Below are 26774 nucleotides of genomic sequence, written 5' to 3' on the forward strand. Positions count from 1 at the left end.
TTTAAATATAGCCCTGTGAGGTGTGGCATATCATGAGTTTGTTCCTTTCCTTTCCACTCTCAGAATTACAAGACTTATGGTAGTAAGTACTCTTAGTGGGGTTTGAGTTATTAAAGCAAAAAATAACATTTAAGCAAAGTCTTGCTTTCATCTGGGATGTGAACAAAATAATACTGTTCTGAGGGGAATATTAGAGGTGAAAATGCTGTCAGACTAATGCCTGTTCACTTTGAAGCTGGGAAGCTGCCCAGTGAACTCCACCTTTGAGTGGAGGAAACACCAGCACAGTGAAATTCCCAGTTAAGGGGGGTGATATGGGAGGTGAGAGAGGAGGGACAGTAATGATAGGGATGGGATCTATTCTGAGAGAAAGCCTATGTCACAGCTGGGATTCCTTTGCTTTCTGCAATTTCACTTCCCGTTTTTTAAAATAGTAAACTTTCTACTTTGTATTTTGCACTTCTGCCTTCATGACTTCTAATCAAACACAGTAAGGTTCTAATGTATCACAAACTAGATAAGGTGTCTGAACAAAATTTAGAAGAACAATTGTCAGTACTCCTCACCTGGTTTAGACTCAAGGATATTTTGCTGTTTAAGAAGGTCACTGCACAGCATTATAACCCTGTGGGACCTGTACCTTTATTCCAGGGTCCCTTTTTGGTTTGCCTCGTGGTGCATGGACAGGGAAGTCGTGAAGGGGGGCTGTACCATGTGGGGTGTTCACACTGAATTACTCCCCTGGCATAGTGTGCTTTGCCAGGACATGCAAAATATGCCTATTTTATGTTAAAAAAAAATTGGTTTGCAGTTCTCCAGGCTTTTTTCCTGAAGATTTACTGGATTTAGGCAGCTCAGTGACTGTCAGTTTAGCACTGGAACTGGCACAAAGACAGGGAAGGACTGTGAGACCCCATGAAGGGCAAGGTGGGCCATCCCTGTGGCACTGTGGAGCTGCTGGAGGGGATCTCCTGGGCTGCACTCCCCTGAGGGCTCAGCAGCTGCACTGCTGACACTTGTGCAGTTGCCTCTGGCTCACTTTTTTGGTTTAGTTTTAGTTTAGGAGCCAGTTCTAAACTTCTTCACAGTCCTGTGGGCTTCCAGTTGGCAGTATGGAGAGCCCCTTGGAACTGAAGGGTGTAATTCATGTTTGTTGTTAGCAGATGGTCCTGTTCTTTTTTTTTTAATGTGCAACTGTCAGTTCTTCATACAGAAGGTGTAAAAGAGTGTCATTCAAGGATTTCATTTATTACTATAGTTGGAAACATTGGGTAACCCAGGATTTCCAAAATCTACTTTATCTGCTGGTAAAGGGCAAAGGAATTTTAGGGCAGCCCCACAAAAACCAAGATTAGGGGAAATGTTGAGAATATTGAAATAGTGGTACAGTTCCGAGCCACCTTTTCCCTGTTGTTTCTCTTTTATTTTTTCAGAGAGGCATGAGCTGGAACATAGCAGGCAGTCAGATTGTGCAGGGTTGGGATGGTTGTGTTGTCCACTCCTGACCATCTGGTCACTTGCAAAAGATTCCTGGGAAGCAAGTAATGGGCTTCCATTGCAATGAGAAAACATGAAGATGATTCCTCTGGAACTCAAGATTTTGCTTGCAGCAGTTTGCAGTTTTGGAAAAGACAGTGACCTGTAGCAGCATTTCAGATACCTCGGGGTTGACTTAAATAGTCTCTATACTTTTTTCCCCCTGGAAATTCTAATTTCCATTACATCTTTTGCTGTAGTAATAAATAATTTAGGTTGGAAAGATTCAACCTTTATTTTTGGCTGACATTGATTTTCACACACAGGAATATTACTTTATTTTTTTGCAAATACTAGATTTCCAGTTCTACTTTATTTCATTGTGATGCTTAAGTATATTCAGAGAAGCAGCTTATTTTTCTCATGGGGCAATATATGTGTAGTTATACCTTGGTCACAAGTTACCTGTGAGAATTTCAGTGCTTGCTCTTACAGCTGTGTCAGAGTTAATCAGCAGGAACTGCCTCACACCATCGACTTTGCTAAAGCAGGTACAAGCAGCAGGTGACCAAGAGCTTTCTTTTTCGAGAGATTTTGGATCATCAGCACGTTACAGTTGTCCCTGGTAGCAGGGAATGATTCATCACTTCTTTGATGAGCCTCCCAGGTTGGATTGCAGAGCTGTGCACTTTGTTTTGATTTCATTTATTGCTCAGGTACCTACGGTGACAATCTGTTCAGCAAGTTTTTGTAGGCAGTGTGTTTCTCCTGAAAGCTCCGTGGGCATTTTTATCTGTGCTCTTGGGAGCAGTGGAGGTGTGTTTGAGGCTCTCTTCATTGCTACACCCACAGAGGGAGGTACCTTGTACTCCTTGAACGTTCATCAGTGCCACTGGACACATAAAACCAGGTGCACTGTGTTCTGGACAGTCCTGCACAGCACATCCTGAAGGATCATGTTTAGGTTCATGCAGACACCAGAATTACGCTTGTGGAAATTGTATCTGCTGCATTTGAGGCTTCCAGGTGATGGGATCAGGGTTTCCAGTCTTTTAGTAGGCAACAGATCTTACCAAAGGCTGCTTGTAAAAACATTATTTAAAACAACTGTAAGGGCAGGTGAAGTTGTAATGACCCCAGGTAATGCTGTAATTTAATGGTGAAACTTCCTGGGTTTTTTCATTCCCCAGAGTTAAAGCCTTTCTGCAGGTTTGTTTAAGTGTGTGTGCAAACCATTGATAATGAAATGTAGCTCTGAGAAAGGAATGGGGAAATATGTGGAAGCAGGAACTGAGCTGTTAACAAGGAGGAAAACTAATGGCCAGAGATGATGAAATCCTGTGTGGATGGTGTCCTCTGTTAATAGCTGAATGTGTAACTGCTGCTGAAGAGGCTTGTTCCAAAGCTGCAAGGTGGGTGGTGAAACAGAAGGTGGTGGCCTTGTATTTTGTTTTACTGAGCGATTTTATAGCAGAGAAATTGTTTCTTATTGACACTTTGAAAATAACGCCTTTGAAATGCCTTTAAAAATAGCTGTAATACAAAAACCATTGTTTTCCTTCTGATGCCAAGTCACAAAATAACCAACCAAATTAGTTAAAGCTCAAGTGATTCTCCAACATATCTACTGATATCAGTCTTTTATCTCTCTTCCCATGAGCATCAAATTAAGTTCTGCAGTTTCTGAAATTTGCTCACAAAGGTTAACGATTTCCGCCTTTTAATTGGAAAATATCATAAAGCATAATCTGAACTGTGGTGCTGTGTGGGTATGTCTGTACTAGTGGGAAAGGGGAGGGAAATGTGGGAACTGGAAACGAGGGAAAGTTAGTGGATATGTGAAAATCATAAGGTTGATGTGGTAACATTGATGGGAAATTATCCACTTGGAATGCAGCTGTATTATGCCTCCAAAATTAAGTTACCTGTATATACATCCCTGGGATTTTTGGCAGCATCATTTTTGTTTGGTTTTAGTATCAGAAGTGAAACTCCACTGCCATTCTTTCCCACTGAAGTTTGGATTCATTTATATAGACACCTAGGAGAAGCTTTTAGAAACTGTTAGAGAATCAACATCCTTTAAGTGACACTCCAGCCTAAATTTGTCACACATGGGATATATTTAACGTAAAATAGAGTAATTAGTTTGATTGAAAGTACTGCAGAGATTGGGGCAGTAGGTTTAAAGAATCATGGGAGAGATGCAGAGCAACATATGGATAAATGTTATAACAGATTTGCTTGGGTGAGTTTTTACCATATGAGTTAAAATGAAGGAAATATGTAAAAGTATCAACAAGTTAAGATGTCTTTTCAAATAAACAGACTATTAACCATGATATTCAATGACTTCCCCATCTCTGATGTTGTGTAAATAATGACAGGATACCCCAGGTTCCAAGGCAGTGATATGTAAATGTTTTATGAGGTTTCTTATCAGGGCAAAAGAAAATGAAAATCAGCCAGGAAAGCAGTGTGCATGTGGAGTGTCCAGTAGCATTTTTCTGTTGGGACCTGGCCTTGATTTCTGCATGTTCTTCAGTCTCATGTTACCTGATTGTCAGTAGTTGGAGCAGGTAACACTTGGGTCTGTACAGTCCTGGACACAGTATAGAAGATTGACTCAAGCTGTGTTTCTTTGTTCTTTATAATAGAGAGCAGCAATGAGGGAAATGGAAGTAGTTTTTAAAACTGGGAAAAAATACCTAGTGTAGGCTTGTGCATTGAATTTTAGTGTAGGACTTGGGAAAAGCTGTAGAAATTAGAGGGACACTGAAGATGAAGATTGCTGAACCTGAAGAAGGTGCAGTGCTGACTTACGCAGTCTGTACTGTTCAAACTAGTAAAACATAAACTGTGTCAATAACTGGGCACTGAAGGAGAACCTCAGTTTGAAAAAAAAGAATAATCTCTCTAACTCTCTTGCTAGGTGTCTCTTTAGAGGAGGAGGAATCTGCAGCGAGACAGACATAAAGAGAACAAGCAGGAAGAACAGGACAGGAACAACTGGAATTATTGAGGTAGTTTTAGGGGACTCAAAGAATCACAGAATACTTGAGGTTAGAGGAGACTTCTGGACATGGTCTGGTCCAAACCCATGTGCTTAAAGCAAGGCCAGACCAGAGTGGTCAGTAACGTGTTCAGTCGGGTTTGGAATGTCTGAGGATGGCAACTTAACCTCTCTTGGCAATTTCTCCACTGTTCAGTCACCTGACAGTAAAATAAATAACTCCATCCCCTGTTTTTACATTGAATTTCCTGTGTTTTAATTTGTGCCCACTGTCTATTGTCCCATCCCTGAGCACTGCTGGGGACAGTCAGCTTTTTAACCCTTCGGGTATTTACACACACTGATAAGATCCTCCTGAGCATTTCTCTTTTCCAGGTTTACAATCCTGGCTCTCTCAGCCGGTGCCCATATGTGGTGTTGCAATCCCTTTGTCATCTCTGTGTCCCCTGGCTGGTGTCACACAGTACATCAGTGCCACTCTTGATGTGGGGAGCCCAGAATTAGAGTTGAAAGGAAGGATGACCTTTGTTGTCCTGCCAGCGATGCTTTTCCTAATGCAGCCCAGGCTGCTGGTGACCCTTTTTTTTGCTGTGAGGAAGCATTGCTGGTTGGTGTTCAACAGCACCAGTGTTTTCTGCAGAGTTGTTTTTCTGTCCAGCTTTCCCCAGCCTTTAGGAAGAACTTCTTTACAGAGAGGGTTATCAGGCATTGGAATGGCCTGCCCAGAGAGGTGGTGGATTCACCATCCCTGGAGGTTTTTAAAAAGAGATTGGATGTGGCCCTTAGTGCCATGATATAGTAATTGGAGTTGGATCAGGGGTTGGACTTGATGATCTTGGAGGTCTTTTCCAACCCAACCTATTCTATGATTCTATGATACTGATGTGTGGGTTTATTCCTCCCCAGGTGCAGAACTTCATGGAATTTTTGTTCCATCAGCATATTTGCTGAGAGTGAGCTTGGTCCCATTCTCCATTTATGACCTGGACAAGTTAAACTGCAATACCAGGAGTGTGGAAAGGCACTCACAGGAGTTGAGGGACCTTTTTGCTTTACTGTGGCACAGTGTGGGCTCCACTGAGCCCAAACATGACTTCAGAGATTCATTAGAAATATTAATTTTGATGACTGATTTTCTCTAGAGCATAGAATGAAAAGCAAGTTTGTTTTCAGTTGTTCAGCACCTCTATGGATGCTGAATACTGCTGGAAATTTATCCTCCTTGTTAAAAGAAATATTTATGCTTACATACAGTACTCAGTTACTGCACTTCCTCCCACATGAAAACAGGTAGTTCTGTGGTCCAGCTCATCACATAGGCCTCAGAAACACAGTCTGTTATCCTGGTTGATGACACAAATACTTAGTGCTTTGACAGACTTTTTTTTTACCTACAGCATTCATCATTCAAGTTAAATAGATATATGCTTTAAATGTAATCTTGATCTATTGGACTAAAGAGACTGTGATTTTTCCCTTAGTTTTAACTGCTGTGGTCATGTCTTTCTAGTAGTTTTGTGGAAACAATTTTCTATCCTCGATTTTGTGCAGAAGAAGGGACAAAGCAGATCTGTCCCAGTGATGGAGAGTGGGAAATTTGGGGGCTTCCTTTGTATAGTTTTATAAAGGAAAATATGCTGAGAAAGAATCTCCTCTGGAACTGTGAAATGAAGAGAAATGTGGAAGTCTTGAAAGGAAGAGACTGAGTGAGTCATATGGTCACATGTGAAAATACTCCTGTGCACACTGGGGGAATGAAAGGAGGAGAAGAGCAGTAATGCACGACAGAGAGCTCGAATCAGTGGATGGAACTGGGACCTGTGGAGGTTTCCACAGGGCCAGAGTGCAGAGAGGACGAGGGCAAGGGAAACAGGAAATGCATCTTCAGTAGTGTTTTAATTGTTTTAATTCATACAAGGAGTGCGAATCCACTGACTGTTCTCACAGACTGCACTTGGATTTGACTTGTGAAATGAGCTTGGATCAAGGAAGCTGAGCTGCTTTTGGATGAAACTAAACTGGAAGCTGTGGTCCTGCTGGTGTGGGACTGAGGACTCTGAGCTGTTCCAAACTAGAGCTCCAGAAATGTGTTCCCTGTGGGTATTGGGGCTGCCTGGCCCCGCTCCTGGTACTTCCCTGCTTGTGGATGTGGGCACAGCTCCAGCAAATCCCATGAGGGGAGGTACAGCAAGAGTTCAGAGACCCTCACCACTGGGAAAAGGCTGTTACCACTGTAAGAAAAGCTGTAACAAAAACCAAAAAACAGTGTTTCTGAAAGGTATGGGCAAGGGGTTTGTAGGATGATTACAGTACAAGAGGTGAAGATGGGTCTGTAAGAAAACAGGGATCTGTTTTGGCAAGTAATTCCCTCAGTGAAGCTTAGGAGCCCTAAGACAGTGCAATGAGCTGATACAAGCTAAAGGGTAATAGTCTTATTTTGAAATGCAACTTTTAGAAAGGAATTATTTTAATTTTCTGTGAATGTGTACAATATGAACAAGTGTTGAAAATGAAGAAGCACTGAAGGTCTTCAAGAAGAAATGAAACAAAACAGAAAGAAACCCAAATTGATAAAAAGAGAAGCATTTATATGGATTGTTATTAATAAAAGGCACAGAGGAACATACATCTTAAGGTGTTAAAGGAATAGCTGTTGCATTTACTAAATCCAGAATTATTTTTGGAAAACAACTGGAGAGTGCTTCCAAAGGAGTGTAGCTTGGGAACTGTTCTCAGCCTTTCAGCTGAGAGCTGTATGAAATGAATGTACAAACGTGTAGTGGAAAAATTACTGCACTTCTGTGAATTAAATCATGTAGCAAAATAGATCTTATTTGGTTTGTTTGTTTTAACTTTTCGATTTGTCCTGTGGTTTTAGCAAAGTAGTTTGATATATAGTTTTGTGAAGTAAACAATCTCTTATCAAATGGAAGCTGCTGGTGATTGAACTTGATTGGAAGGCGTCCCTTAGGTTGAAAGTTGTCTTTGGAATTCACCTCTTTACTCACTCTTTTTCCACGTTATTGCAAATACCAAGAGGAATGACATTTCTAAGGAATGCATCTTTAGGTAACTGTATTTTAGCTTTCCTGTTCAATAAGTTGTGTTTCTTTTGCTGGGTTTCAGCAGCAGTGTGACCCGGAGATGTGTAAGGGCAGACATGCTAAGGATGGAAGGCATTGTGCACCTTTATGCCCTAGGAAAATAGGATATATGTTTGTGCAAAGCCTCAGAGCCACTCTCTTTGTTGTCATTGTATCTGGAAACATGAACATCTAGTAAGATGCCTTTATTATAACTTGTATTTTGCTCCTAGTTGAGTGTACTGAAAGTTAGAGACACTGACATTTGATGTTAGCCCTGTTTTGGGGGGGGTGTTGGACAGGATGGTCTCCAGAGGCCCTTTCCAGCCCAAATGTGTGATTCTATTAAAGAAAAAAAAGGGGGAGAGGAAATTGGAAACCAATTCCTAGAAGTGTGTTCTTGTTTTAAGATACCCTCGTTTCCTCCTGTGCTCTTTCAGTAACACATTTTCATTTCCATTATTTTCAGATTGTTTTTAGGCAGTGTTGTGCTTAAATGCACAGCATAAGGAGAACAGAAATACATGGGAAGGGTCTGAGAGATGAAAGAATAAATGCTGCCTGGCAGTTGTTTAGACTGTGCAGAAATGCCTGAGAGTAAAACCAAACACACTTTTCTCATCCTGGGTGAATTTTCTCACAAGGCTTTGTACCACCACTTCAAAGTCAGTGCCTGCTCAGTGTATTTTGTCTCCTTAATTTCCTGGGCATTTCATAACAGGCAAAATTTTGAGGGTTTTTTTTGGTGTATTTTTATCTTTTCAAGTTTTCATCGTGTGTTTTATGTGAAATAACTTTTGATCCTTGAAGATCTTTGTTTTAAATATGGAAATGTTAATTAGTGTCTTTCCTGACTATTTCTACTAACTTGTTGCATTGCAAGAAAATTGTTAAAAGTGCCAAAAGAGGAGTGAAAGGAGGGTAATATAAATTATCTCTTCCCAGCAATCATGAGTTAATAGATTACAAGTACGAAAATTGCTTAAGGGGGGGAAATAACTTAAACATTTGACGTGATATTTTTGATCTGGGTGATCACATTAAGATTATATTGTTGCCCTAATTAAAAATTAATTGAATAACATGAATAAGTAGCTTATAGATTGTGGATTTATGTGACTGTCTCCCTCACTACTGTGTCACACAGCTAAAGCAGTGATAAGAAGAGGCCTCCAGAAAAATTCTTTCCTTCCCTTTCCCATAGCAACAGGCAGGAAGGGACTTTGGGTAAAGTTCTCAAGATTCCTTTGCATGCTGTCATGGTAAGGTCTAAAATAACCTGTTGCCAACACCACCATGAATATTTGACTGAGGTGCTCAAGGCTGGGATTTGTGCTTTATGGGAGCATTAAATGCTTTTGGGTACCTGCTCAGCTCCCTGTCAGCTCACAGTTTAACAGTGACTGCTCACAAATCTCTGGCCACACTGGCTGCTTTTCCCTGCAGAAAATTGTCTTCCACAGTTTCCACTGAAAAAAATGTTGTTTATACTTTCTAGGTGCTTTCTTTATAGAAACCTGGAAATAAAACAATTGGGGTTTTTTAGAAGTGTAATATAAAAGGGTTTGTTGCTTGTCAGGCCTGCCCATTACATTGCTTCAAGCTCTTTTTTTCCTCTCTGAGGAAGGATGTCCCTGAAGTTATAGCACAGATTATTTCTTTAACCTGTATTTCCAAAGGTCCATTTGGGACATGGGTCACAGTGCAAGGAAGTGGGAGAATTAAGAGGGAGAGCTGGCATTAATTTCTACAGCACATGAGAGTTCTAGTTGCTAGAACTTGATGCCTTTTTTTTGTGAGAGGTCTATAATAACAGTCTAGTGACAGGAATGTGTAAGGTCAGAGGAACTTTGGTGTTTGGAGATGCTAAAAGGGTATTTCCCCATGGTGTTCACACCTTAGGGCTCCGTTACTGCAGCAGGAAAAGTGAGTTAGAACTCTTGACCTACAGGGTCACTCCCAGAAGAGGGGGACTAGAAAAGAGTTTTGTTCATCATGAACTAGATAAAAGAGCTTTTATATATAACTGAGCTTTTACCTTGTGAGTGTGTTGCCAGCCCGGGATAACACCTGGAAACTTTCAGCTATTAAGGAACGGGCCTGAATATGTGGTTTCTTGAATGAAGAGCAAAGTCTTACCTTGGTACCTGCAAAGCAACTGCTTCCCTTGCAGTCCACGTATTGTAACTTGGTTCTGGTCGTGAACTCCCACTGGAAATTTTCCTGGAATCTCATCACAAAAGATGAAACATAGTTCTGAGTCAGTGCAGTATTGTGTTGAAGCTGTATGATTACAAAAGATTTTTTTAAAGGAATTTTTAAGGCCAAAATGAATTTCTAAAAGCAGTGGTTTGTAAAATGCAGGAGTTAATCCAGTTAATGTCCAGTTAATACCAGTAAATCCAGCAATTTAAAAATCTGTTTAAGGTTGTGGTAGTTAAATTATTCCAGTTTCACTGTCTTCTCCTCTGTCTTCTCAACGTTGGTTTAATTCTCTGTCCTGGGGGTTACCAGGCATGTCGAGTTTAATTGATCTTGTTTTCCAATGGTGGTATTTAAGAACCAGCCATTTTAGGGATTGCTCTGTTTCAAAGATTACAGCAGCAAACCAGTTTTAGCTTAGTGGTTTGCATATATGAATTGTTGTCCTCTTTGAAATGGATTGTACCATGAGAAGGAAATGGCTGAAACAAAAATAGACCATCTCTTTGTTTTCACAAATGGTTTTAATTATCTTGTGCAGCTCTCTGCAGTGGCTGCTCTTGCCAGGCTTTTTGGAATCAAGGCATATGATGTTCATGTACACTTTTGTCTTTTTTTCCCCCTCTTAAAAGTTAGTAGAAGTTAACATCCTCATAGTTAGAGAGGAAATTGGATAGTTACCTAAGTTGGTGGCAGTGCCTGTTTGGTCCCTTTTGTCCTGCCTGCCACAGTTTTAAGCAAAGAACAGCCTCTGGTTGGGAATTACTGATGTACTACTGAAAGAGGGAAAAACTGTCAAATTACGTGGGTTTTTTCTTTGAATTTTGCCTGTTGCAGTTCTGTTTCTTTACATGTCTTTTCCCCAGTTTTTTTATTCAGTGTCAAATGCTACCCGTGTGTACCAAAAAGTCAGATGAACTCTTTCTGCTGAGGTGCAGGTTTTACAAGGAGGCTTCTCACTACAGAGAAATGCTAATGACTGAATTCTCTGTAATTTTGATATAAGTCTTCAGTTTGAGAGGCCTGAAGACAGTTTAATTTGGATTGCAGGCAGTGTTGGAAGCATTTTGCTCTACAGGCTGAAGTTGATGGACCAGTTTTTCTAACCAAGGACCGCTGGTGATCCCAGGTATTGAGGGAAGAGTTACAAGTGTGAATATCACTGAGTGTCTGGCCACAACGTTTCCAGCCTTACTCTGCCTTTCCTTGGGCAATGTCTTTGTTTTGACAGGCAGGTTAAATGTTTTTCAGCATTGCCAGCTTAGAAACTTTGGATTCTAAGCGTTCAGTTTGGATTCTAATGTTCAGTTCTCTTTTGAAGTGGTAGATATTTAGGAAAAACAAGGAATCAGCACTCAGGATTACTGTTGCATAAATAATTGTTTCTAAAAAAGGTGTCTGAGGCTGTTAGTGTTTAATTCCTTAGTCTTTGCTGCTGTAATTTAAAATCTGTTGGTGACACAGTCCTTTTTTGATGCTTTTGTAGGATGTCCATGTGCTGTCACACATTATCATTCACGTAGCATTGAGGTCACAGGGAACTGGTAAAACAAAACCCAGTGTGAGACTTTACAGGAAGGGACTGTGGTATTGACTCTTCAGATCTCACATTGATGGTTCTCACTCTCATTCTCCCACACATTTCATTTACTCCTCTCTCACCCCCGTGTGCTCTCAGACACCAGGACATTTCCATGTGTTAGTTGGGATATCCAGTGTCACTTATGTGCTCCATGGAGGATGGAACTCATGGGATCTGTCGCTGTTTATCTTGCTCCAGCTTCCTGTTGGTGACAACAAACTACTTCATAGACGGATATTTTATATCCTTTGGGAGTCAAGTGCTGTTTTTTGCTAGTCCTTTGCTCTAGAATCTGGCTTAGTTCAGCCCCCATAAATCTTCAGTGAAGGCTAATGCTGGTTGTTTTTTCCTTATTTGGAATATCCGTATCTCTAAAGCTACAGTATGTTTTCCTGTTGGGCTGACAGGAAAAGGAATGACATATGTGATGTGACATAACCCTGTTGGCAATTTGCTCTTTGAAGCACGGGCTGTTTTGCTGGCCAGGCATCTGCTGGAGTCTTATCAGAGCGAAGGCATCCTGGCCTTGACACAAACACTCCTCAGTTTTATTCCTGCAAGGAGTGTCTTTTGTTATCAATCAAAGCCATTTTAGCCTTTGTTTTGCTGATTTTAGACACACATTTCCATTTCTTCTTTGTTCATCTCAATGGAACATCTCCATTACATTCTCTACAAGGTGTGTTTGCTCATAACAGAAAAAGATTCAATAAATTCAGTTCTAGAGAACAGATTCAGATAATCTCACTTGTAGAATTAGACCTGTTGATTTAGAGGGGCTGTGACTTCTGACTCTTGTACATCACTGTGCTTTGAAAGGGTGTGGAAATGATCCTCTGTAAGGAGATGTAAAAAGAAAGTGATTCCTGTGTTGAGCCAGAAATACAGTGGATTGTATACCCTGTATACATGGATCAGATATGGAAAAAATCAAGACACAATTTGAAGACACATAATGAAGTTTCTACTGCAGTGTCAAGAATTTCTCATTAGCAAACCCAGTGTAGAAACAGGACAGGAGTTGGGCACCTCCTTTCCTTTGTTTTATGGTTTACATATCTTGCTTTTCCCTCCTTGCAGCCTCTGAAGGTCATGTCACTTGGTTTGCTTCCCAAACTGATTAAATTGTATTCCCCACAAATATATTTTTAGCCAGAGTATTGAACTGGCTCCAGTGTTATCTCTGGGTTGGGATCTCCCTGGCTGTTCCCAGTGCAGCTGTACCTGGATAACCTGAGTGTGGGGCTGCAGGGAGCTGGGCTTGTGCTGCCTCTGCCAGGGGAGACGGGACCACACGGCTCAGAACTCCAGGCCAGGGTCTGTTTCCAGCATGGATTTCACATTTGTTCAAAAATGGGCATTTTCAATGTCAGCAGTTGTGATGCAGCACAGGCTGCTTGGATTTTCCAGCCTTCCCAGTAAATGGGGGTAGTGCTGCTCTCACAGCAACACCAGAGGAGCCAGGCTGCACTTTGTGTTGAACCCTCTCTGTTCCATCCCTTATATAAATACCCCTTGATGCAAACCTCAGGATTGCTTCCCTTTCCAACCTGTACTCAACACTCATCATCTGTGTCTATTCTTTTCTCCCTGGTTGATTACTCAGCACTCTCTGCCTTTCTGTCTGTCTTTTGATTTGTTTGGGCAAACCTGACCATGGCCTAAAAACTTATTTTAAGGGGAAAAAAAGTGTAAACCGCTAAAACCAGCTTTGTCAAACCACATTTTACTTTAAAGATGAAAGTTGAACAGTTAAAGTAACTGCAAATTTGCTAAGCAAGTAAGTTGCCAAACTTGCTGTCTCTGCCTGGGCTCTGTGTATTTACAGCTAACATTAAAGAGAAAAACCCTTTTCCACAATATGCATGTCTTCAGTTAAAAAGAGGCTTCAGTGTTTTGGGAGAAGGAGAGAAAGCATTTTTCTGATTTCTCATGCATAAAGTGCACGTATTTATCACATACCCCCTGGTGTTCTATGCAGTTTTGTAAACAAAACTTTGTATATTTTATGCTCTTTCCAGAAGTCTCTATTCCTATTACATAGTGAGGTTTTCAAAACCATTGATAAAATTACCAGGTGTGTGAAAGAAATTTTTTCATTATGCAATTTTTTTGTCTCTATTATTGAAGCAGCAAATGCACTTTGAATTAGAACACCTGTAAAGAGCAGTTGAGCCTGTTCTTAAAAGTAATTACTAAACATAAGGCTCACAGCAGCCAACAATGTGCAATTATTTCAGTATTTTTTGAATTATAAAGAGCATGTGCCAACATATTTTCAGAGCTGAGGCTGTCATACACAGTCCCAGGGTTTCATTCTCACCTACATGTCTTCGATTCTTTTAAATAAATACGAAACAAAATTCCTGTGACACTAAGTCAGTTCTTTACCAGATGAATTCCATCACTGAATAAAGTCAGATAAATTGGTGTGACACTGAAGATCTTTCAAGCCTTTGATAGCATTTTTCTTTTGTTTATACTCCCTGATTTTTTGGGGTAAGAAGCTCCTTCCAAGCTTCTGGGATTAAAATACCCCAGCAGCTGAAGCAGGTTGGCCCAGCAGCATCACCATTCCCGAGGGGAGGCTGCTGGGAACGCTCCAGGTGGGATTCAGGCAGTGCCAGAAGGATGCTTGCTCTGAGTTTCCTACTGTGAGGCAGATTTATTTAAAGCAACGTTTGTTCCAACCTGCCTGAGTACCAACAATGGCAGAGGCAATCATGAAGCTGAGCATAATTTATCTAACAATTTACATGTTAGAGTAGGATGGTATAAAGCTAAACCTCCTGGGCAGTAGGTATGAAGAAGTTCGGGCAACCATTTGAGTGGTTTATTTTTAATGACAAGATATTTTTTCTGAACTGTGTCTCCTTATATGCCAAAGAATTTGTCTGGTTCATTTCTGAGAAAATTATACTTGTGTGATCGTGCTCTGAATATCCATTGCACTGCCCTGCTCTGTCACAGCTGTCAAATCTTTCAGCTTTAATGTTCCTAAATTTCAGATTCTGGTGGGTTTCTTGGAAGTGGGTAGCAGCATCTGGGAGAAAAATGGCAGTAGGAGTTTACTATAATTTAAAGCAAAACCAGAACAACAAAAAAACCCCAAAGCAAACCCAAACCACACCAAATCCCTAAATATCCACGAAGATGTGTGTAATTTTCTACTGCAGAAAAAAACTTAAATGTGCATTCTCAGTTGTTTGAAATTATAGTTTCAACCTGTGGAAGTACTTGTTGCATTACACTGAATTTATAAAGACATTTGCTTTTCACAGATTCCTAAATATTGTTTGTATTGTAATAAAACTAAATGGAAATACTTTAATAATGATTGAGGAGTATATGTTTTCTTATTTTGTGACTAAGTTTACAAGTAGCCCTAGGCTGGTTTTGGGTTGAAATCATCTGCAGTGTTACCATTAAAAATAGCTGTTAATACAGTAATTTCTTGCACACAAATTAAATCCGTTTGGTGTATTTGTTATATAAACAAAGAGAAGTAAAATGCTAAACTTTAAGTTTAATTAAATACAGAAATCAGCTGGAAGTGTGTGACTGGTGGGGTTATTGCCTTTTGCACTCTTTGTGCTTCTTTCAAAGTCTAGTTCATTAATCATGGTGGATTCTTATTTGGCTAATTAATCTATTGTAGCTTTGTTTCCTAAGAAAATGAGGTGTATGGAATTCCACCTGCCACTCCTGCTCTCTTCTTCCTCTTTTCCTGTGTGTCCCACTGCAGAATTCCTTAATTACTGATCCATTCCAGCTAGAAGTTGATGGAGGTGTCAACGTTGATTAGATTTCTGTGAGTTGTGAAAAATCTGGGTAGAGTATGTCCAGGCATGGGAGGGAAGGGACTGGAATTAGTGCCCAGCTGAGAGAAAAACTGCAGTGAGCGTTCAGTGATTATTCCTGGCTGGAAGCCTGGCATGGAACCAGCTATTCCACTTGTGGAGCCTTTTTCAGCTGGCACTTGAGGGGAGTAGAAGAGGCATTGGAGTCAAGGTATTGGAAAACATGGAAAGAGGAACAGGGCTGTTGAAGTGCAGGGCACTTTGTAAATTGCTGCTTGCTGCTTCTTCCTCTGGAACTCTCCTTTTTCCTGGCTGATTAATGGATCTTGCTTTAACTGGATTTTTAGCAAGCCTGCCAAAAAACTAAGGCTCTTCAGTTTTATTGTTCAAAAATAATTAGAAACTTTCTGGCAGCTGAGAGAACTTAAACAATGTGTAATGTAGTTTCATGGGTTTAGAAATATTGGGAGGCAGTAGATTCCTGGGATTTTCCTTAAGCCAGTCATTGGTGAAGGCTGTGTCTCCTGACACACTTGTACATCCACATGTGTTAACTTAGGAGGTGGCTGCAGGACACTCATCTCAGATGGGATTAAGCTGCTGGATTTTTTTTGCACATTCTCAATGAAAATGCTCAAGTGTTACTAGAATCATTTTAATAAGTGTATTCGCAGGTTAGAAATGAAAGTTACCCTTCCCATGTGCTTCTGAATGACTGTTGTGAGGTGTAAATGTTTATTGTATGAGTTCAGTTGAAAATTCTCCCCTTCAGTGATCACAGGTGTGTTCTGTGCAGTGTTATTTCTCCAAGTGGGAAATAGCAGCTCTTCTGAAAATCTGAACTCCTCCAGACTGTTTCAGTGTTGATCTAGATGTGGTCTGATTGTTCTCCTGAAATGGAAAGGATACCCAGGGTGTTTGGTAGAACTAGTCACAGGATCAGAGTTAAGACTTGTCCTCTAAATGTTTTAAATTTAGGCTACTTTTTAAATACTTCTATTAAAAGCCTTTTCACTCTAGCACAATTTAGATTTGTGTGATTCACGTCTGAAATTTAGTAATTGAACTATTAACACCAACTACTACTTAAGTGAGTGGTTAGTACTGGTTTTGGTGGTGTCACATTCTGCAGTGGGGAACACTGGCGTCAGCAAGTTGTAGGATGCAAGAGCTTCCCATTTCCCCACTTCCAAATACCCATAGAATTACCAATTTCACAGCAACTGTCACAGTATACAGATTTTTGCTTCAAATTGCAGCCTCTAAAAAGAAAGTTGCCCTATTCAGATCTGGTCTCCTGGTACAAATTCTTGTTTGCTTGGCCCAGAGAGGCTGGACATGCCCGAGGTGAGATAAACTGCATGTGGTGTTATCAGCTGGTCAGGTCACACACCCAACCTTCTGACTGCAGGCAGAGAGAGCAGCAGCTGAAGCCAACACCTTCCTGTCCTTGCTGGGGTCATGCTGTGTGCAGAGAACACCCTGAGAGCCAGCACCTGGTGCCCAGAGGGGCAGGGATGCTTTGCAGTGGGTTATGAGCAGTGTGGAAATGTCCCAAAGGAGGGAACACAGCAGGACAGGGATGGAGTTGTATCCAGCAGGCAAGTTGGAGTCTTCAATAATCCATTTGTTATCCATTGGTTTATGTGCTGTAGAGTCTTATATCTAGTTCAGTTGGGAGGGGATGTTGAGCTGAAAATGTGTCATAAAAATGAATTGGAGACAGGAATATCTGGATATTCCAAAGGGATGCCTGTTCTTAATATAACAGCACACCACTTCATTTCTGTCAGTTAATATGGAAGCTCTGTAATGTATATTGTCCACTTTCTCCCCCTGCCCCCAAAACCAAATACTGAGTTGAGTTCAAAGGGTAGGAGGGACATGTGCTGCCTGGTGCTGGGAGGATCAGGCCAGCCCAGCTGGGAGGGTTGGGGTGTGTTAGCTGTAGGAACTGAAGGTTGTCTTGCCCTCTTTCTAAAAAAGTGCTGTATTTCCTTCTCTAGTTGAGTGCTTTGTAGAGTTACAGCCCATCTCTAGACTTGATCTGACCAGGGGAAAACAAAAAACATACAAAAGCAGGTAGCTCTAAATTTGAAATTCGCTTTTTAATTTAATAATTTATTTTCAGTCTTTTTGCTGTACTTGTGGATTGGGGGTTGGTTTTTTTGTTGTTTTTTTTTTTTTTTTAAAACCAAGTAATACTTGCTATGGGAAGATAAACTTACCCAGGAGTTACGACATCAAAACAGGCAGGTGTTCCAGACATGAGAGGTACAGCAAACTTAGCAATTAGAACATCATTGACTCAGTTAATTGGCAAATTGAAATGACAAAATCAAAAGACCTCTTTTGCCTTGGACCTGAGCAGTCACAGTTGTGTAATAGAGACTGAGCCCTTTGCAAAGCATATTCTGTACTTTGGGGGAACAGAAAGGAGCTGGACAGACAAGTGTGGAGGTTTTGTTTGCAGAATAACGTATCTACAGGTGAAAAACCAGATTAACCTTTGATTTTCTGAGGATTGAAATGTTGATGTTCTCTCTCCATCCAGATTCAAGATCCAGCCCATATTATGGCTGGCAGTGGGTCCAGATCAGGACCAGCCAGTGGGTTGTCCATGAAATCACAGCTCCAGATCACTGGTAAGCCTTTTGAAATTACATATCTTTTCTGGTTAGAAATGTGGAAGTGTTTTTCCCACAATTAACCAGAGGTTATGATGATGTGTTTTGGGAAGTTCTGAGTTGTACAAAGCCCAAGAGAAGTCACACAATGCAGTTGATGGTGTTATGCTGTCATTACTTGGTAGAAATAGAGCTCTTTTATTTAGGATTTTATCTTAAATGCATTTTGAAATGATACATTTTTGTGTAAAAGAGAAAAAGGAAGGAATAATTCTTTTTGAATGCTGTTCAGAGCACTCCTCTTGGAAATGGAATAATGCATTAAGACACTGCTTACACTTACTGAAACCTGGCAGAACATCAAATCTAACACTTTCTCCTGACACTCTTCTCACATCTCTAGCTAAGTGAACCTGCATTGCTGTTCATTAAATTTGACTTATTGCTTCTCCCTTGTTACATGTTTTTATGGCCACCATTGCCAAGGAGCTTTAATAAAGGTGTTGGTGAGAGTATCACTGTAATTGAGCCCCTGTGGATTGTTTGGGAATGGATTTACATGACATACTTTGCTTTTTGTAGTGCCTCACCAACAGAGCAGCTGTTGAAATGGAATTACCAAGGTTCCTCACTTTTGCTCTCTGGCAGATTTAGCTGGAGCATTAAAGCTGAATGGGTGATCTGGGGGGGAATTGCAGGTCTGTGTTGAGAAGCATCAAGAGTAAACTTGGCACCCTCAGTGTGGAAGACCTGTGGAAATCAGAGAAATCCTGTCCCTGCAGGTTGATGTTGGAGAGAAATTGCAGGTTTGGAAGGAGGTCCATCCTCCACATAGGGGTGGAGAGCAGAGCCAAGGATTGAAGTGGTGGTTGATGCCTCAGGCTTTCTCCAGCACAGGCCTGGGACTCACATAAAGACAGGGAAGTTGAATAAATGCCTGTGTTTAGAATTGAGACTACTGAGATATTTGAACAGTTCTGAATCTCTGTAGAAGTTCAGCCACAGTCTGCAGCCAACTATTGCCTGTGCAAGCAGGTGTTCCCTGCCCTCTGCCCTGCCCTCAGCTCCCCCTCCTGCTGCCCTCCTTGGTTTTGAATGAACTTTCAGGGTGTCTGGGGAAGAACCAACCTTCAAAGTAGGGACAAATCTGCTGATTTCTGCTGCCTCAAGGAAGGTCTTGAGATAATTAGTGGTGTTGAGGCAGAGGTGCTGGAGACAGGAGGGGAAGGGATGGGGAGCTGTTTGTGAAAATGAAGGAGTTAATGTCTGTGAGGTGTCTGTAATACACAAAGAGTTTCCCTTGGGAGCAGCTGGGAGCAGTTTATACTAAGCTACTTCTGTAAATCTCTAAAGGAGCACAGACTATAAAGGGAATCTGGGCAGATTAGCCAGATGGGCCTGAATTAGTCATCCTTGTTAAGGAGGTAGCCAGTGACAAACACACAGGAGAGCCAGTTGTTCTTTGTTACAACAGTGAATTCACTGGCTGATGGAAATGATAGTATCTTAAGTGCTCTTTTGTGAGTTTAGTGTTGCCCAGGAATCCAAGAACACTCCTGGGAGTCAAATGTCAGGTGTAGACCCGTGTCTTAAGCAGAGGCAACATAACCACTGTGTTTGGAAAGGCAGGAGCATTGCACTCGATGTTGAATGCTTAAAAAACATTTGAACCCCCAAACCCACCAAACAAAAACCACCCAACAACCCCCCAAATTAAAGCTCTGGGGCTGCAAGGCCTGTCCAGGTTTGTTGTTTCTGTAACAGGAGGTAATTACTGAAGTTTGCCTTCAGCTTTTCTGTAAGTTTGGTTTGATACAGAAAACTTCACACAAAACTCTTTTTCTTAATGATTTTCTTTTCACCAGAAGTGGTGGCAGTTTTCCACCTTCATAAGAGGCAGGTCATGTTTTGAGCTTTTTAGCAAGCAAGTGTAATAAACTCTAGGAGTTCTCTTGGCTGGGGATAGACAGGAGAAGGTTGTAGAGGATATTTTCTGCTTGCAACCCCTGAGCACTTTTGTGGATCTTGTACTGATTATTATTAATTAGCATCTGATGTTACAGAAGTACTTTCACATATTTTAGGCATTTGTGTGAGCTTTAGCATTGTCTAAAATGATCTGAAATGCAAGAATGTTTTTATCCATCTAATGTGCTTTTTTCCTTGAGTGTTACTGTCAGGCATCAGTGACCTGACACTTGAATACTGAAGCACACCATTGAAAAATATTGTTTGCAATTGAAATCTTGCTGAATAAATTATTGGGTTTTCTCTTTCTTAACAGTGATTTCAGCAAAACTAAAAGAAAAGAATAAATGGTTTGGACCTAGCCCTTATGTGGAAGTCTCAGTAGATGGACAGTCAAAGAAGACAGAAAAGTGCAACAATACAAACAGTCCAAAGTGGAAACAGCATCTTACAGTGTAGGTTTGGTTTCATTTTCCAATTTGTTTGAGCTAAATTAATGCACCTGACAGTGGACTTGAGGGTTGTATTTTTATTTTAAGCAAGGTGTGGAACGTTACATGCCACGGAGATATTTTGGAGCAAATATAATAGAGTCTGGAATGGATATTTACAAACTATTGCATTGTGCTCAATATTTATGAAGGAATATATTCTGTATTAATGTATGTGGCATATCAAAGGAGCTCTAATTCTGTGAGTAGTAAGGGCAGTAAGGTAATTTAATATTTCAACTGACTTTCCCATGCACATTTTTGTTGTCATACTTAAGGTTACAGTTTTTCAGAAATGCTGTGGCTGAAAAGTGTAGCTGTTCTTTGTGTACCATTTTGTGTGTACCAGGCCATAGCACAGGTAGTTGACTGTCTTGTGCACCTCTAAACTCCAGCACAAATACAAAATTCCCAGTTAATTTGTGCTTCCAGAGTACAAAACTAACATCAGATTCAAGATGAACACCTCTGTTGAGGTTTGCTTGGCTCAGTATTTGTGTTGTAGATGATAGGAAGTGTGAAGCATGGGAAAAAAAGATACACAGGTTCTACAAAATTTAATTTGATCTTTAGAATGTGACATGGAACTCTGGGATAAAGGTCAGTCTTGTGCTTGCACATTGGAGGGGGACTTTTCACAAGCGAGGACAGGTAGTGACAGGACAAGGGGGAATGGCCTTGAGCTGAAAGAGGGAAGGTTTAGATGGGATATTGGGAAGGAATCCTTCCCTGGGAGGGTGGGGAGGCCCTGGCACAGGTTGCCCAGAGAAGCTGTGGCTGCCCCATCCCTGGAAGTGTCCAAGGCCAGGTTGGACGGGGCTTGGAGCAACCTGGGCTAGTGGAAGGTGTCCCTGCCCATGGCAGGGGGTGGAACTGGATGGACTTTAAGGTCCCTCCAACCCAAACCATTCTATGATTCTGTGATTTGCTCATGCTTAAATTCTAGATTATTCTTCTTGAAGCACTTGGACATTGCTGCCTGATTATTGAAAACCCTTTTTCTACCTATTTATTGTGATTCAGATTACTCTGAAGCTTTAGTCACTACTATTTGCATTGAAAACAAATGTATTAAGAAAAGCTTGTGCTTTTACATGCATATCAGTGTAGCTGATCAGAACTTTCTTCTAGCTTTTAAAGCTTTTTTTCTTTCCTTTCTAATGGAAATGTTTGTGGCTTTGCTGTGCAAGTCCATATAGTAATACATGGGTCTGTTTGCTCTCATTGAGCAGGAGCTGAGCAGAGACACCCCAGGCATATCAAGTTCATTGAAGATTCCACTAATGCTGCTTGGAGCTTAGTGAAGGAAGTTGTTTTTAGGAAATACTTTGGCACAGCTGCTTACATTCAGATTCAGGATAAAAAGGAAAAGTGTAGTGGCTTCTTCAAATGGGGATGGACCAGGGATTCCTCTTCTGGGAGGCAGTTTGCTGGGTGGATCTTCTGAAGGGATGGTCTGACTGGGAAAGTCTGAGCTTATCAACCATATACAGATGAAATGACCCAATGAGAAAATAAACCTGTATCTGTAATACCTGTTTCTCACAATTAAAATACTTGAAAAATACATCAATGTTCGAATGTTCCATATAGAAAAAGAGTATCAGTATTAAAAATTGCTTTGAAGTTGCTGTTATGGAATTTACTATGTATTACTAGGGAGTTCCTGGAAGGTTTTCTGTAGATATTTCCCCTAAAATAGTAGTAATATACAATGTACTCAGTCTATGAACAGCCTTGCAACAGTCTTGATTTACATGACATATACACATGACTGCACATGAGAATGTGAAAAATAGATATGGTTTGATGTTACCCCCATTTTTGCTTTGTTTTCAAATAACTTTAAGTGACAGCCAAAGTAAATGGCTCAGTTCACCCACTTCCCCACCAACAAATGCCCTTACAGTGCTCAACTTTTTTCTTTTCAGAATTGTCACTCCTGTAAGTAAATTAAACTTTCGAGTCTGGAGCCATCAAACATTAAAATCTGATGTCCTTCTGGGCAGTGCTGCTCTGGATATTCATGAGACACTGAAATCCAACAGTATGAAACGTAAGTACCAGGTTAACAATACCCTGTAATGCTGCAGAATTGGTGAGGAGTTGTCTGTTAATGAACAGGAATGCTGTGTGCAGCCCTGTAGATGGCCCTTAAGGATTCCTTTGGGTGCTGTAAGTTGATTTCATGAGCTTCCTCCTACTTTTTCAGTCATTTTTTTGGTTATACACAGTCTGGTGTGGTGTCACTGAAAACAGGATGTTTTTCACTTTGCTGGTGTGTGCAAGAGTGAGTGAAAGGCTAATTAAAGACAAGTCTTTCCTTTTCTATAGCTTGAAAATGAGACCTCTGATATGTTCCTGGTACTAGACAGGAAATGTGTAAAGGTATTTTTGTTCTAAATAATGCCACTGGGATATACTGTATTATTTCATACATCTTAGAACTTTGGGCAGTATGTACATCCTGGGAAGCTTGAAGGAGAAATACAGGATTCTACACATCCTGGCTGCTCTCCTGGCATCTCCTGTCCTGCTGGACCTGGGTGAAAATCCCCTTGGATGTCTGCATTTGGTGTCTGACACCAGGCACCTGCTGGAGTTCGCTGGGGTTTGTTTTAAACCCTTTCAGCAGGAATGTTTATTGACAGTTCTGTTTCACTGAAAACCAGTTGTTTACCCTGAATATACCATTGATCTGGAGATATGATGGAAAGTCTTCACATTCTAAATGTGAATGTCATTAGATAAAGGTGAAGCATTTAAGTCAGAAGATAGAATTGATATCTGTTCTGTATCAAGAATAAAGTGAATTACACTTCCTAACTCTGTATTGAGGACGGGTGCATTGCTGCAGAAATGTGAGGCTCAATCTCTGCTTTAATGACAGTCCTTTCTTTAGGCAGCAACAAACTTATGCTCCAGTTTTTTCCTTTTTGTGGAAATAATAACTTTCTACTGACACATGAAGATGATCATTTTACCACACGAAAAACAATGGAGAGGCAGAGCTGTAACTGTGGGGGTTGTTTTGGGTTATTTTCCCCCTTGGCCACTGTGGTCTGTGGATAAAAAGCCCTTTTTCATGCTGTAGTAAGATGAAGTGCCCTTGTTCTCTGCTGTGTTCCAGTTGAGCAGGTGGTGGTGACGTTGCACCTCGTTGGTGACAGAGAACCAGCAGAGGTGGTGGGGGATCTGTCCGTCTGTCTCGATGGGATGCAGGTGGATCCCGAGCTCCTCACCAACGGGGAAGCCTCAACTTCAAGAAGTAAGTACCTTTCAATTCAAACATGCCCCTGCACATCTGCTGCCCAAAGCTTTTTGTTGGGCAGCTTTAACCCAGTGTTGTAATAATAATCACAGCAGCAGTTGCTGTAGCTTCCTGTTTGTAGAGACCAGAAATCTCACACGTTTTTCTTTGAGGTGGAGTCGTAGTTCAGAGGGAAGAGCTTCAGCATTACTGTATCAAAAACAAGATCAGCATCTTTATTTTGTGGACCTTGCAAACTTTTATCCAGCAATCCCAAACTTTAAGGAAAGCCCCTAGCTTCCCTGGGTTTTAATAACATCATAAACAGAAAAATATTAACTAAGTTGGTTTGACCTCGCCGTCATAGTAATAAGTATTCTGCTCACTAGGAGACATGGGCTTATATTAATTTTTTCTTAAAATAACCCATTTAAATAAAGGTATTCATAGATTTAGTTTCCTGTGGAGAGCTGCAGAGAGGGATCCATTTCCTGTTTAGTTGGTGTCTTCAGTTTTTTTAACTGAAAAACTTGAATACATGTGAAATGTCTAATTACACAAAAATAAAAAGGTAAAGAATTTTAATTCCACTGGTGCAGGACAGGGAGTGGAGCGTTTCTGAGATAATTGTACATTGTGAGGTAGAACTAGGCAAGAGGTTATTTCTCCAGAAGGCAGCATGGGAGACTGACTGCTGTAGCAACCAGCTGGGCACTTAATTGGCAAGTTTTAGGCTTCTGGGTTGTAGGGTTGGTTGTTTTTTTTTAAGTACTAGAGGAAGTTACTGTGAGATTTCATCTAAGTATCATAGGAAACTTGAATTAACACACTAGCTTTGTAATCATTATTTCTTAAAGCTTTTAGTCCATTTTCTTTGCATCTTGTTAAAAGGATCAACCTGATGATCTGATTGTGTGGGATTTTTCTGTGAATAAAAGCCGAGTGCTGGGGTTGTGTGGGGCTGGTAGAGCAGGGCTGAGGTGCAGGGACAGAAATACCCCGTGGAAGTAACAAATTGGCCTCTTATGCAAGACTTGATTTTCATCTGTGCTTTCTTCCATTTCACTAAGTTTACCTGCTGAGAAAAAGGTGGGAAAAGTCCTGCAGGCAGTGGAATTGAGTCCTCTGTGCACGTTTGGGCTCAACAGACCGAGGCAGAAGCTCAGCAGAAAGTTCCCAGATGATCAGGGGACTGGAGCCCACAAGGAGAAGGTTCCATGTTGGAGCAGTCTAACATGTTGTACAGGCTGAAGGGACATCAGGCAAATACCTTGTTTATGAAGTTGCTTGTGACTTAAGATTTCTCTTTCTGGGATTAAATCCCTTCCATGCACAGTCCACTAACAGCACGTTATCCTAAGCCTTTCCATGCCTACATCCTTGTCTTTGGCCTAGATCTGCCCATAGTTCCCATCAGAGCTGAGAACTGATTTCTTTGTTAATGACGTGTTTAATTCTATGGAAATAAACTATTGGTGCCATCTACATGAATGAGCAGTTCTGTGCTGCATATTCAAGGTTTGCAAATGCTGGCACAAAAGGCAAATATTTCCAAGCTGGCTGAATAAGCAGTTGCAAAGCATTTGCAAATCTAGGCTGAGCTGCTGTAATTCTTTTGGAGTGCAGCCATATTTTGTACCTGCTTCAATGCCTTTATGTTAAATAATTTACTGAGAAGGGGAAGGGTCTGGGCTAGAGAGCCCCAGAAAGCAAAGCCCTCAGCCAACCAGAGAGAAGATTTTTGAGAAGTTTTTGTCCTTTCTGCTCTGTTTGTCATCACTGAAAGGGAGAGAATATGAAAAGCCAGCTCCACTTAAAGAATGAGCATTGTTTTATACTGCTACAAAGACAGCATTATTGAACTGTGTGTGTGCTGGGGAATATTCATCATCATCATCATATTCATACAGTCAAGTGATATCCTGGTGTATCCTCCGTAAGATGGAAATGTTGCCCACAGTGGCTTTGGTTTAAAAAATGGTACTCACAGCAACATGCAAAACATACTGGCTTGAAACACAGTAGATAAGCAGCACATAGTGTCTGACCTCCACCTTGGAAAGAAGTGTGAGCATTAAAGGTGCTGCTTTCCTTGGAAATCATTCCAAGTGTTGCTTATACTTCTGTTGTCTTTCTCTTCCTGGTATTTAAGGTCCTACACAGAGTGAAAGCTCCAGAGTAAGGACTGATACACGGTAAGACTTTATTCCTCTTTTTCTTTTTCTATTCAGCCTTTTAGTGTTCACAGTTTTGAAAGAGGAACTGTGTGTTTTATAAAGGAGGCAGTGAAAAATTTCTGAATATGCCCTGCAGCAGTATCTGCTAAGATCTGAGCATGTCCTAAACAAAAATACTATATTGTTGTATATTCACATATATTAAAGTGTTTGCCATGTGAACCCCATCATCTGGCCTCAGTTTGCCTTCATACATGAGTGATTTTTGGTTTTTTCCCTTCATGTTCATCTTTCTCTCAAAAGAGATAAAAAGTAAAATATATATATATTAAAAAAAAAAACAAAACCAAACAAATAAAACCCACTGGTAAGTTGGTGGCACTGGTTATTTTTACACAGGTTTGCTTTATAGCATGGAGGTATCAGAATTATATTTAGCTTTGTTAAGAAGATCCCAAAAGCTGTCTGGCACTTACAGTGTTTTAAGGTCGATACCGGATTATGAGCCCTGCTGCTTGGTAGGATAAGTGTGTGACCAGCACCATGTTACTTGAATTAGTTCCCAATACTACAAGTATTTTAAGGATCTGTACAGGACACACAACATTACTGGATGACACCTGGAGTAGCCAAGTTAAATTTCAGTGGTTTTTTTAGTACATTGTACCCTTGGCTGTGTTGTCTGAAGTCTTCCTATGAAAGTTTATTTTTGTTCTGTTTGCTTTTCATGCTCCAAAGAATGTTTCTGTGCTTGGGTTTTCAGAATACCTGAGTGTGTAATAGGATAATAATAATAATAGTGATTTGGTTTTAGTACCAACTGGGGGGTTGGTCATTAAAGGTCCCTTGTGAGGATCATGTAAATGATAGGGGGAGGGACTTTCTACAGGGGAATATAGTGAAAGAAAAGGGGGAATGGGTGAAACCTGGTGAACACCTGGGCTAAAGCCCTGACAGACTGGAAACCACTAATGATTTGTACCCACTTTCGTAGTCATTTACTTGGGAGTTGGTGTGGTAGGAATTATGTGCCCCACAGCTGGTATAGAGCAAAAGTATGTTTGACAATGATCCTGAGATCAAGTGTACATGGTTCTATCTGGTC

At 40.8% G+C, this 26774-nt stretch overlaps 1 protein-coding gene across 5 annotated transcripts in view; it reads left to right on the plus strand.

Annotated features, from left to right (window-relative positions):
* The window catches only part of ITCH (itchy E3 ubiquitin protein ligase), a 55862-nt gene that overhangs the window by 5275 nt on the left and 23813 nt on the right, over positions 1-26774 (plus strand). Inside the window, exons 1-7 of one of the 5 annotated variants that reach the window (XM_027693844.1) lie at positions 2627-2888; positions 4409-4499; positions 17711-17801; positions 20068-20206; positions 22174-22298; positions 23373-23510; positions 25645-25687. In XM_027693844.1, the coding sequence (XP_027549645.1) occupies positions 2794-2888; positions 4409-4499; positions 17711-17801; positions 20068-20206; positions 22174-22298; positions 23373-23510; positions 25645-25687 (722 nt within the window). In that variant the 5' untranslated portion in view covers positions 2627-2793. Of the gene's footprint in view, positions 1-2626; positions 2889-4408; positions 4500-17710; positions 17802-20067; positions 20207-22173; positions 22299-23372; positions 23511-25644; positions 25688-26774 lie in introns of those variants that run through there. The other 4 variants (XM_027693845.1, XM_027693843.1, XM_027693847.1 and 1 more) reach the window with 4 other exon arrangements.

Source organism: Neopelma chrysocephalum, unplaced genomic scaffold, assembly GCF_003984885.1.
Source record: "Neopelma chrysocephalum unplaced genomic scaffold, ASM398488v2 Primary Assembly neopelma1_94, whole genome shotgun sequence".
NCBI lineage: Eukaryota > Metazoa > Chordata > Aves > Passeriformes > Pipridae > Neopelma > Neopelma chrysocephalum.